This window comes from Lepidochelys kempii, chromosome 11 (genome assembly GCF_965140265.1).
Source record: "Lepidochelys kempii isolate rLepKem1 chromosome 11, rLepKem1.hap2, whole genome shotgun sequence".
NCBI lineage: Eukaryota > Metazoa > Chordata > Testudines > Cheloniidae > Lepidochelys > Lepidochelys kempii.
Window position 1 is genome coordinate 58,893,884 of NC_133266.1, and position 12,695 is coordinate 58,906,578.

The 12,695-nt window shown below is 45.0% G+C and overlaps 1 protein-coding gene across 4 annotated transcripts in view; it reads left to right on the forward strand.

Moving 5' to 3' along the window:
- Positions 1-12,695, forward strand: part of LOC140895791 (aldehyde oxidase 2-like) — a 101,960-nt gene that overhangs the window by 63,615 nt on the left and 25,650 nt on the right. For all 4 annotated transcript variants that reach the window (XM_073306345.1, XM_073306346.1, XM_073306344.1 and 1 more), the window contains 4 exons: positions 2,170-2,303; positions 4,088-4,175; positions 6,545-6,631; positions 8,254-8,445. In XM_073306345.1, coding sequence (XP_073162446.1) covers positions 2,170-2,303; positions 4,088-4,175; positions 6,545-6,631; positions 8,254-8,445 — 501 coding nt within the window. The remainder of the gene's footprint in view (positions 1-2,169; positions 2,304-4,087; positions 4,176-6,544; positions 6,632-8,253; positions 8,446-12,695) is intronic.

Here is a 12,695-nt window from a genome sequence, read left to right on the forward strand (position 1 = left end):
GAACGGATGTTGTTTGAACGCCAGCAAACATACACTGCAATGCTTTGTTGTACAATGATTCCCGAGTACATGTTACTGGTCTGGAGTGGTAAAGTGTCCTACCATGGAGGACGCAATAAGGCTGCCTTCCCCAGAAACCTTTTGCAAAGGCTTTGGGAGTACATCCAGGAGAGCCACGAATGCCAGGGCAAATTAATCCTTGCACATGCTTGCTTTTAAACCATGTATAGTATTTTAAAAGGTACACTCACCAGAGGTCCCTTCTCTGCCTGCCGGGTCCAGGAGGCAGCCTTGGGTGGGTTCGGGGGGGTACTGGCTCCAGGTCCAGGGTGAGAAACAGTTCCTGGCTGTCGGGAAAACCAGTTTCTCCGCTTGCTTGCTGTGAGCTATCTACAAGCTCATCATCTTCTTCTTCTTCTTCATCCCCAAAACCTGCTTCCGTGTTGCCTCCATCTCCATGGAAGGAGTCAAACAAAACGGCTGGGGTAGTGGTGGCTGAACCCCCTAAAATGGCATGCAGCTCATCATAGAAGCGGCATGTTTGGGGCTCTGAGCCGGAGAGGCCGTTCGCCTCTCTGGTTTTCTGGTAGGCTTGCCTCAGCTCCTTCAGTTTCATGCGGCACTGCTTCGGGTCCCTGTTATGGCCTCTGTCCTTCATGCCCTGGGAGATTTTGACAAAGGTTTTGGCATTTCGAAAACTGGAACGGAGTTCTGATAGCACGGATTCCTCTCCCCATACAGCGATCAGATCCCTTACCTCCCGTTCAGTCCATGCTGGAGCTCTTTTGCGATTCTGGGACTCCATCATGGTCACCTCTGCTTATGAGCTCTGCATGGTCACCTGCAGCTTGCCACGCTGGCCAAACAGGAAATGAGATTCAAAAGTTCACGGTTCTTTTCCTGTCTACCTGGCCAGTGCATCTGAGTTGAGAGTGCTGTCCAGAGCGGTTACAATGGAGCACTCTGGGATAGCTCCTGGAGGCCAATACCATCGAATTGTGTCCACAGTACCCCAAATTTGACCCGGCAAGGCCGATTTAAGCGCTAAACCACTTGTCAGGGGTGGAGTAAGGAAATCGATTTTAAGAGCCCTTTAAGTTGAAATAAAGGGCTTCATCGTGTGGACGGGTGCAGGTTTACATTGATTTAATGCTGCTAAATTCGACCTAAAGTCCTAGTGTAGACCAGGGCTCAGTGTGTTCCATGAACCCACCCTCCGTCCATCTGCATCAGAATCTCATTTTGGGGTGTTCAGTGCAAAGAAACTGAGGGAGGATCAGGGTGGCACTGCCTTGGGTAGCCAGGTGGGGCTATGGCCACAAGGCACTGATGACACCCCTCTACAGGTACTGCTAGGCAAATTTCTCCAGCTCCAATGCACTGGGCACATGCACACCTAAGTGGAATACACGTCTTCAGTTCATCTCAAAGAATCACAATTACGGTATGTAACCATTTCTTGTTCTATGAAGAAATGTATTTTAAAGCATTAACTCAGTAGACAGCAGTAGAGTCTGGTCCCTGTGAAATCAGTGACCAAACTCCTGTTGACATCAGTGAGACTAGGATTTCCCCTTACTGATCTGAGCTGTTAAGTAGTTTTGTGTTTGTTTATTGGTTTACTTTTAGAGCTCTGCAATTCAGCTTGAAGAGCCTGATCCTGGTCTCCTCATTAAGACAAAATGCCTATTGGCGTTCATCTGAGTAAGGATTCTCAGGATTAGGCAGTGTGCCTGTATTCACACTGTAAAATAAGAGCAATATTACAGCTGCTCTCTATTCTATAGCATGAACAGTCAATCTTTTCCATGCAGATGGCCAGCTTGGTGGATGCTCTGTATTCAGAGGTAGATCTGTCTTGTACCTCTAGATAAAGAGTATCAGCGTTTGCCCAAAAATTGGCAAAGTGTATTTTCCAGAGCTATTGTTCAGCTTCTGCTCCTCTAAAAGAACCAGATTCTGCTCTCATTTCTGTCAGTGTGAATCTGGAGTAACTCCATTATCTTATGCAGAACTATACCAGGTTTGCACTAGCAGCACTTAGATGAGAATCTGGCCCTGTTTGTGTTTTTCTTTTATGTATTAGTAGTTGTGGGAGCCTAAACATTTTTATTATGGGTTTTGGTAAGTAGTCAGCCTGTATAAAATCTAAGCAATTCACTTTTATAGGTATTAGTGGCTTCGGCTTTAGATGTCCACTCTAGTAAGATCATGTGCCACACAAAACACGTTGGTGGAGCGTTTGGAGGGAAGGTTACAAAGCCAGCAATTTTTGCTGTAGTTGCAGCAGTGGCAGCAAACAAGTAAGTGTTATGGGTTTTTTCAGTGATTTTACTGAAACAAATTAAAATTACTAGAAAGAATTGTAAGGGAGCCTCTGACACGAACATTGATGACATGATCAGCCTGAACACACTTCGCTTTGCCTTGCCATGTCTTTGATAAGGAATCTTGGATAAAGACCTGAGTAGTTTCAGTGCAGCTGGCAGTGCAACTCCCCCTTTGGCAGAAGGCCTGTACCGACTTCTCCATGCAGTGGCTCTCATGGAGATTCGCCTCAGGTGGAGTTCCCCATACAAAGCCCATTAATTCAGGGGCTGCTCAGGGAGAGTGGTGTGAATTTTACCTTAGATATTTGATGCAACTCCCTTGTACCCTGGATTTAGTTCTTATTGACCAGCTTCAGGGGTTCTGCTCCTTAAGGCAACTACCAAATGTCCATCTCTACCAGCTTGTAGTCACCAGCAGAAATATGTACACAACATTTTGTCACAGGCAACTACCCATTCTATCTATATAGTACAGCCACACATGGATCAACTGGGCATTTATGCAACTAGAAAAGTTAGATGGACATAACCAGCTAGGACTAGTTACATCATAATCCAGATTTGCTATGGTATAAAGTAAGGCAGTATTTGGACATGGTGCAATTTGCTGGCATCCATTTGTTGTTGAGTGAGCCCCCTCTATTTGTAACGGTATTCTTGCTGCCACTCCTCAAAACACACTAATATATTTATGACTGGGCATGTATTTTGCCTTCCCAAGAATGTAGTATCCATCTTTGTAGGTGTATTTCATTATCAATAATAATAATTACAGCTTCCCCTCCAAAAGTGCTGCATTGAGCATAGGGAGCCCACCAAAGGAAACAAGACCACAATAACCCTGTCACTGTTAGTTTTGCGCCACACCTATTGTGCCAGGATAATGTGCTTCACAGTTCATTATGCTACAGTTGCCCACTGAATCTCCATTCAAATCAGTAGACCACACCTGGACTATCCAGCAGCACAGCAGGTATGGCTTAGCTGGACGTGGCTGAAAGTTCAGCTGTAGTCAAGTTGTTAAACAAGCACTGTGTATCTTATTCTGCGGGGTCTGTAGTGGGGGTTGAAGATTAAAGAGAGCTTGGACATTCTTTAGCACAGTAATGTTGGGGCATAATAGGATAAAGTTTCGGGTTTTTTCTTGTTCATTCAAGAGTTAAGAAATTTGCTGATGTTTATGGACCAAATCTCTCACCTGTTCCCCCAGACCAAGCCTGAGTAGCAGGGCTCAGCACAAGGGGGCTCCACAGAGAAGAAAAAAGGAGGGAATCCATCCCCACTACATCACAGAGCACGAGGGTCAGTAGCTGACTGATTTGTACAAGGGTGGATCCCATAGCCTCATGCCATAGCCTGCCACTGCTCCTCCTCCCAAACCTTACTTTGTAGGGATGGAGAGCGCCTCGAAGGAGCTGGACTCTACTGCTCACAGGCCGTAAAAGGGTGAAGTCAGGACGCTAAATAGAGGCAGGTGACCAGATGTTCCCCCATATTTGCTTCTATGAACAAAAGTTAAAATCTTCCTTTCCCTTCCTGGATGAGCCTAAAATATACCCACACAGTAGTGGACAGTTTGCATTTCAGGGCAATAAATGGTTAATATGAGGTTAATGAGCTCTTGAGAAGCATAGTGGGCCAGTTCATCTCTGGCCTCAGTAAGGTCACACTGGGAAGAATTTGGCCCAATAACTCGATCTTCCTGGTACCTGGCACTGATGGGGCTGATAAAAGTGAGTCTTTTGTGTCTGGTTTAGGACTGGGCGGCCAATCCGCTTTATCCTGGAGCGAGATGAGGATATGCTAATCACTGGAGGCCGACACCCTTTCTATGGAAAATATAAAGTAAGTGAGAGAAGGAAATAGCTCACTGAAATATCTAGCACAAGATCCTCAGGTGGTGTAAATTGGCATAACTTCACTGAATCTGATGGAACTACAGCAATTGACACCAGTTGAGGATCTGGCCCTTCATTGATTTAGATTTGGGTTTTTAATTTGATCTCTCTTAAATATTATTTCTGTAAACTAGCTATAAAATCAGTGGGTACAAAAATGATTCAAAGAAGAGGAATGAATATCGAGCAAGAATAGACTTGAATGAGCTGAATATTTCTCAGAGGGCTTTCTGCAAAATATATGCACCGTTTGCTTATCTTATTAATTGTAGCATTATGTTTATATTTATATTGCAGTAGTGTCCAAAGGATCCAGTCAGGATAGGGGGCCCACTGTAGTCTGTGCTGTATAAACATATGAAGAAACATGCTCTCTTCCCCCAGGAGCTTGCAATCTAAATAGAAAGAGAGGCAAATGCTGGAAGAAATGAATGCAATGTACAAGCAAAATAATCAGGGCAGTGTCTGGTCAATGTCATGTTAGTTCCTTCTGTTTCTTTTTGGTTTGTTTAAAAGATACTCCTTAGGCATGACCTTTTAACTATAAAACATGATAGTAGGAAAGAGTTGAGGACCAGTTCTGCAATCTTGGTGCACACCAAACTCCTGCTGACTCCACGGGGCACTGGGAACACAGAGACAAGCCCATAAAAATGAATCCACATAATAACGTCTTTGTGTCAAGAAAATTGTGCAGGTAAAATCTACCTGTCTCACCTTTCAGAGATTTTTGAATAAGAAGGAAAAAAAAAAAAAAGCTCAAGTGTTTCAGTGGATTGATACTCTCTCTCATTAAAGAGAATATGGACCCAGTCCTCCTGTCCTTGTACAGGCAAAGTTTCCATTAAGTCAGTGGAACCTTTGCCTGAGTAAGGACTGCAGGATCAGGGCCCATGTGGAGGATTCTAACTTGAGAGAACTACCGTTGCTCCAAAGGCAATTTCCTTTCTTAGGTCCTCACTCTTCAGAGTAGAGAGTCTCTAATAGGGTGTTCTTGCTGCCACTCCCCAAAGCATACTAAAATGTTTATGATTGGGCATGTGTTCTGCCTTCCCAAGAATGTAGTATCCATCTTTGTAAGTGTATTTCATTATCAATAATAATTATTACAGCTTCCCCTCCAAAACCTATGGTTCCCAGGAGGTTAAAACAATTATATTGAACAGGAACATTATAAATGAGCACTGCAACAGGCTACATCTATAATGTGAGCTTGGGGTGTGATTCCCAGCTCGGGAATCACACTGGCTTTCAAAGAGTATAAATAGTAGTGCAGCCACGGGCGGCTGCACTGGCAAGTACATGCTGACAGCATTCAGGCAGGTTTGTGCTTGGCATGGCCAAGCTGCGCTGCCACTGTGCCTACGCTACTATTTACACTCACACTCACTGTCATTAAGCTAGCACAAGTGTCTGCACACGCCCCTAGCTCGTAATGTAGCCATAGGCCTCTCAGGATATCTAAACCCACCACCCACAATTTTCATCAGGCTGTCACAGTAGAAAAAGGCAGCTGGCAAAGGGCAAATAACTGTAATCAATTAAATAGCTCCCTGTGCAGCAGACTAGTGCATGATCAAGAAAAACATAGATCTAGATATGTGCAGAGTAATAAAGAGCCTTGACCATGAGTCAAAATTTTTCCCTTTGGCCAGCATCTTCCTATGAAGGTCAGGATTGGTTTTCAAACAGATGGAAATCTATGCTTTTATTCATTGGGCCTGAGAGAGAGCGTGAGAATGACTCTGTAGTCTGGTGGTCTGGTCACTCCCTCACCTGGGAAAGGGAACCGTCAGTTTCCCGGCCCTGCTCCAATGACTATTTAACTATTTGTACAAAGTGGAACAACTTCAGCAGGAGAGATTGAGAGCCCCACCCAAGAATACCCCATACCCCAGTGGCTATGAGCAGTCACCTGCAATGTGGGAGACCAGGCTAAAGTCCCTGCTCCAAATGTGAAGACTTTAGCCTGGTCTCCCACATACCAGGTGAGTGCTCTAACTACTATGTATAAGGGGAACCAGTGTTTCTCCTCAGTTTTGTGAATGATGCCTACATCCCCTTGCAAATCTAACCCAAAAGTTTATTATTTTGGCCTAAACTATATGGCAAATTTGTATAGAATTCACAGATCGTTTCTGACAACCTGAAACTGCATTTTTCAGCAAATACACTACATGTCTGAAATGTTTTGCCAAGTTCTAGTTCAAAAGTCTGAGCATCGTGTTTAACTTGTATGCAGGTTGGTTTAGTTACAAAGTGCAAGTGTCATAAATGACCGAAAAGACCTCTAATGTGTTGGTTACAATGTTACAGGTAGGATTTACAAATGATGGTAGAATCACAGCTGCAGATATTGAGTCCTACATTAATGCTGGATGTACTCTAGATGAGTCTGAACTGGTAAGTTCTTCTAATCTGGTGGTAACTTCACTGGCCACAAAACAGAAGGAAAATGTCCTGAACAGACTTATTTATGATAAGAGTCTACTCTTATTAAGTACGACTTTCTGATTGCAGCAGAAATGTATCTGTGGCATGGATTTTTGTTTCAGGAACCCACCAAGGCCTCTGTCTCCTATCAAGTTTAAAGAATATAGGAAGTACAATTTGTGATTATAGTGAAACCTGCCCAAGACCCCATGCCTGTGTAATGAGGCTGGTTCTGGCGGGACCCAATTGAGAGTGCCAATTCAGGACAAATTGCTTAAAGCAGGGCAGTTACAGCCCAAGGCTGGGGTTTCTGTGCACACCAAGGCAAACCAAACCAGCCAAACAGAGAAGACTTTGGTTTTACCCCACTGGCTAACCACAAGTCACACAAGCAATTCCCTTAGACACTCCAGTTTCCCAGTATCACCACCAGTGCCACTTGTTATGGGGACAAATGGTTATGAAAACCAATACCCCAGTAAAAGAAAAAAGGTTCTCTTGATCCCAAAGGACCAAGCCCCAGACCCAGGTCAATATACAAATCAGATCTTACCCACAAATCACTCTGTTGCCAATCCTTTAGAATCTAAAATCTAAAGGTTTATTCATAAAAGGAAAGAAATATAGATGAGAGTTAGAATTGGTTAAATGGAATCAATTACATACAGTAATGGCAAAGTTCTTGGTTCAGGCTTGCAGCAGTGATAGAATAAACTGCAGGTTCAAATCAAGTCTCTGTTGAACATCCACATCTTGGATGGGTCTTTCAGTCCTTGGTTCAAAGCTTCAGTGTTGCCAAGTTCCTCCAGAGGTATAAAGCAGGATTGAAGACAAGATGGAGAAGCTGCAGCAGCTTTTTATATTCTCTTGCCATGCGGTCTTTCTTTCTTTGTTCCAAAGACAAGCTGTCCATCACATGGCATGGAAAAACCTCAGAGTTCTGTCCATAGGCATGTCCCTGCATACCTTGCTGAGTCCCAAGGCATGTCTGCCTTCTCTCAAGGGGTCAGTTGTATGGCTGATGGTCCTTAATGGGCCATCAAGCAGGCTAGGCAGAGCTGACACCAACTTGTCTGGGGTGTCACCCAGAAGCATAGTATAAGTTTGAAATACAGACAGTATAGAGCCAATATTCATAACTTCAACTATAAAAATTATACACATATACAGATAATATAATCATAACCAGCAAACCATAACCTTGTCTTAGACACCTCATTTGGCCCCCTGTATAAGATTTGGTGCCACTACAGGACCTTGGTTGCAACAATGATCTGTATGGTCCCAGTTCAAGTCAATAACGTCACAGCCTGTTACGTAACTTCCTAGCTGCTTAAACCACCCTACAGTCTGTGCTGATTCTTTCCTCACTCACACTTGTTTTACACTAATGTAACTCCACTGACTTCAAGAGAGGTAGTCTTGATTTACTGTAAGCAGCAGCAGAATAATCAGACCCCCTGAATATAACTCTGCTCCACCTTTAAGCAACCAAATTTTGTCAGTCCCTTGTGTGGTTTCCTAACACAGGTTTCACTGTAATTGTAAAGGCAAAGAAACCACTTTAACAGAGATAATCTCTCCTACTGCAGGTAATTGAGTATGTTGTGCTAAAAACGGATAATGCTTACAAGATCCCTAACCTCCGAGTCCGGGGACGCGCCTGCAAGACAAACTTGCCATCAAACACAGCGTTCCGAGGATTTGGCTTTCCACAATCGGGTTTGTTTACAGAATCCTGGATAGCAACAGTGGCAACCCAAACTGGCTTGCCACATGAGAAGGTAAATGAACTCAATTTAACAAATAAAATGAGTCATAACAGGGGTCTGCTTCTACTCCTGCTCCCAAGTCAAAGGCAAAACTCCTATGGCAAAAGTATGGTGAGCCAGACCTTCACAAGCTCTTTCTATTGAAGTAGTTCATATTGTGCCAGATCCCACCATCTTTCCTCGTGCTAAATAGTACCTTTACTGATATCAGTGGGACTGTTCAGGGAGTAATACACTATACAGTGACAAGAAGAAAAGGAGTACATGCATCCGATGAAGTGAGCTGTAGCTCATGAAAGCTTATGCTCAAATAAATTTGTTAGTCTCTAAGGTGCCATAAGTGTACTCCTTTTCTTTTTGTGAATACAGACTAACGCGGCTGCTACTCTGAAACCTATACAGCGACAGAATCTGTCAATGGAAGTTTATTTCTTCAATTTGAAGTCTCCACCCGCTGTGGTCAGCTCCAATCACTATAATAGAGTCTCTGCCTTCTCCATCCAGTCAGGTGTCTCTAGTTGCCTATCTGACATCTTCTCCTGAACATCTGGCTGTTGCCTGAAACTCCAACTGTGCTTCTCATCATTCCTACTAACCCTCCTCCCCCATCTCCATTCTTTGTCTTCATCAACAACTCCAATCACCCGGTCCTGTAATCTTAGTATCAAACTGATTCTTCTTTTAACTTGTCCCCTCATATCTAGACTCTCACTAATTCCCTTTCCTTCTCTTTCTTTGATATCACTAATATCTACCCTTTCCTCCTAGTACCCACTAATAAAGTCATTGTCCATGCCCTGGTCGCTTCTTGCCTTGATTAACATGTCCCCATCCTGTCTGGCCTGCACCCCGCCTCTAGTCTGTGGAATGTATGGCTGATAAAGTAATTTTCCTTTCCCAGGACTCCAACAATGTTGCCTTCTTCTTCAAGTGTTGTCCCTGTGAGTGCTCCACTTCAGGTGTCGGTGCGTCCTGGCACCGTTGGATTGGAGATTTTTGGTAGCAGCTCTTGGTCAGGACATGTGTGCACAGTAGCTGTCTCGTGGCAGCGTTGGAGTCTCATCTAGCACGAGCACAGCCCAAGCCCTTTCGGTTCCTTCTCAACCATCCTCGACTGCAGACAGAGCTCGGGGCAGTGCAGCAGCTTCTTCCCCTGTAGACAGAAAAAAGAAAAATATTAGTTAGATATTTTAGATAAGTTAGCTATAGTTCGGAGTTAGTAGTTAACTTGTTAAAAAAAATATATTTTTATCCTCCTGCTCCTTTTGGAGCACTCCCTCAGACATGCCTGGTCCCCAGGCTTTAAAAGATGCGGCTCCTGCTGAGAAGAGATGCCAAGATCTGACTAAAAGAAAAGGAGTATTTGTGGCACCTTAGAGTCTAACCAATTTATTTGAGCATAAGCTTTCGTGAGCTACAGCTCACTTCATCGGATGCATACTGTGGAAAGTACAGAAGATATTTTTATACACACAAACCATGAAAAAATGGGTGTTTACCACTACAAAAGGTTTTCTCTCCCCCCACCCCACTCTCCTGTAACACAACCACAGCAATTGTAATGCACAGAGCCTCATGGCTTCTGTCTTCTGGCATCCCAAAAGAACTGCAACTCAAGGTGCCAGACCTCCCCTTCGACAAAGACAAACTATTCTCATCGAAGACTGATGAGGTGATGCACTCCATGAAAGACTCACGTGCGACACTCTGCACACTGGGCATTTACACACCACCTGCTAAAAGAAAGTTCTACCAACCTTCCCACCGCTCTAAAGACACACCATTTAGTCACCAGAATGCTAGACCGTACAACAACAGACAGAGAAACAGAACACGATGACACCAACCAGCTTAACCCCAATCAACAGCCACCATTTACTAAGCAACAATTTTGAACAGTTGGTCGAGGGTCTGAGAGACCTTCCCCTCAAGACAGTGCCACTTTGCCCATTTGGCCATTGACTGAGATCTTTTACCAAGCATGGGAGTCCATCACGAAGGACTGCTGGGTCCTAGAGATCATACGATTGGGCTATGCCATCCCCTTTATTTCTTGCCCAACTACCCAACCCACTTCCTGGTCTCTCTTCAGGGACCCTTCTCACGAGCACCTATTAAGGCAAGAAGTACAACATCAACTGCAGCTAGGTGCCCTGGAAAGAGCTTCTATTCCCACAATTTTCTGACCCAAAAGAAAAACTGAGGATGGTGACCCATACTAGACCTACAAAAACTCAACAAGTTCCTTTGCTCCCAGAAATTCAAGATGGTCACATTAGGCACGATAATCCCAGTGCCGGAACAGAGGGACTGGTTTTCAGCCCTCGACCTACAAGATGCATATTTCCACATTACCATTCACCCAATTCACAGACTATTCCTCCGATTGACAGTAGGACACAAGCACTACCAATGCAGGTTGCTTCCATTTGGACTGTTCACTGCACCGAGGGTCTTCTCCAAAACCCTTACAGTTGTTGCTGTGCACCTGCGTAAGCAAGGGATCGTGTTTTTTCCGTACCTAGACGACTGCCTTCTGAAAGGCCCCAATTGGATAGCAATGACAGAAATCGCCCAACGGACTACTGCCCTCTTCCAAACCCTAGGGCTGCAATTGAACATACAAAAGTCAACATTAATACCCACACAACAACTAGACTTCATTCAGTTCAATGAGCACATCTATTCAGTTCAAGCCAGAGTGTGTCTACCACAGACCAGATTTCTGGGAATAAAAAATCTCATAGAGACAGTTTACACCAGTTCATGAACCACAGCAAGAATCTGTCTACAGCTGTTAGGACACATGGCAGGCACCACATTCGTGGTAAAGTATGCCAGACTACACCTGAGCTGTATCCAAGGTTGGCTGAGTTCAGTATACAAACCCATCAAACACAGCCTGAACAAGACTGTAACACCACCTCCAGAGCATAGGTGATGGAACTAGGGGTGCTCGGGGTGCTGCAGCTCCCCCTGGCTTGAATTGGTTTCCATTATATACTGAGTTTACAGTTTGATTCGGTGCCTCTCAGCACCCCGACTATAAAAATTGTTCCAGCACCCTTGCTCTCGAGGTACTAGAATCCCTTCAGTGGTGAACAAAGCAGGAGAATCTCTGCTCAGGGATCCCCTGTTATCAAGAACCACCCTCAGTTATGATCACAGCACATTCCTCCTTGATAGGTTGGGACACACACCTTGATCATCATACAATCCAAGGCAGATGGTCACTAGCGGAGACATATTTCCATGTCAACTTACTGGAACTCAGAGAGGTACAGAATGCCTGCCTCCATTTCCTTCCACTCATAAAGAACAAGACTGTAATGGGCATAGGCACCAACTTCTCCCGGCGCCAGTGAGTGCTCGACACCCCCCCCTCCCGCTCTGACCCCCTCCCAACTCCACCCCTGCCCCACCCCCATTCCAACCCCTTCCCCAAAGTCCCCACCCGCTCCCTGTCCCCATTGGACTCCTTCCCCAAATTCCCGCCCCGGCCCCGCCTCTTCCCCTGAGCGCGCCACATTCCCGCTCCTTCCCCCTCCCTCGCAGCACTTGCCGCTGTGAAACAGCTGTTTTGCAGTGGCAAGCACTGGGAGGAGAAGTAGGGACATGGCACACTCAGGGGAGGAGGCGGAGGTGAGCTGGGGCGGGGAGCTTGGCTGCCAGTGGGTGCAGAGCACCCACCAATTTTTCCCCATAGGTGCTCCAGCCCCGGAGCACCCACGGACTCGGCGCCTATGTGTATGGGTGATGATGGACAATTTCACATGCATGTTCTATATCGACTGATGAGGGGGAGCATGATCCCACTCCCGATGTACTGAGGCCATAAAACTATGGAACTAATGTATTTATCACCACATCGACATCTCAGCCTCTTACCTTCCCAGATGTCAAAATACCACAGTGGACATTCTAAGCAGATGGCTCTCACAGGAACATGAATGTGAAATACAGTCCTACAAAATATATTTCAACGATGGGGGTTTCCCACCATTGACCTATTTGCTACATCTCAGAATCACAAATGTCCGTTATTCTGTTCAAGAGCGGGATTAGGACCTCAATCCTTAGGGGACCCTTTTTTCCTCACATGGGACACAGTGCTCCTATATGCATTCCCACCAATCCCTAGTGTCCTACACAAGATACAGAACGACAATGCCAAAATCATACTAATAGCCCCAGCGTGGCCCAGACAGACCTGGTACATGACAGTTTGGGCTCCATGAACTCTCCCATTGAGACCAGATCTC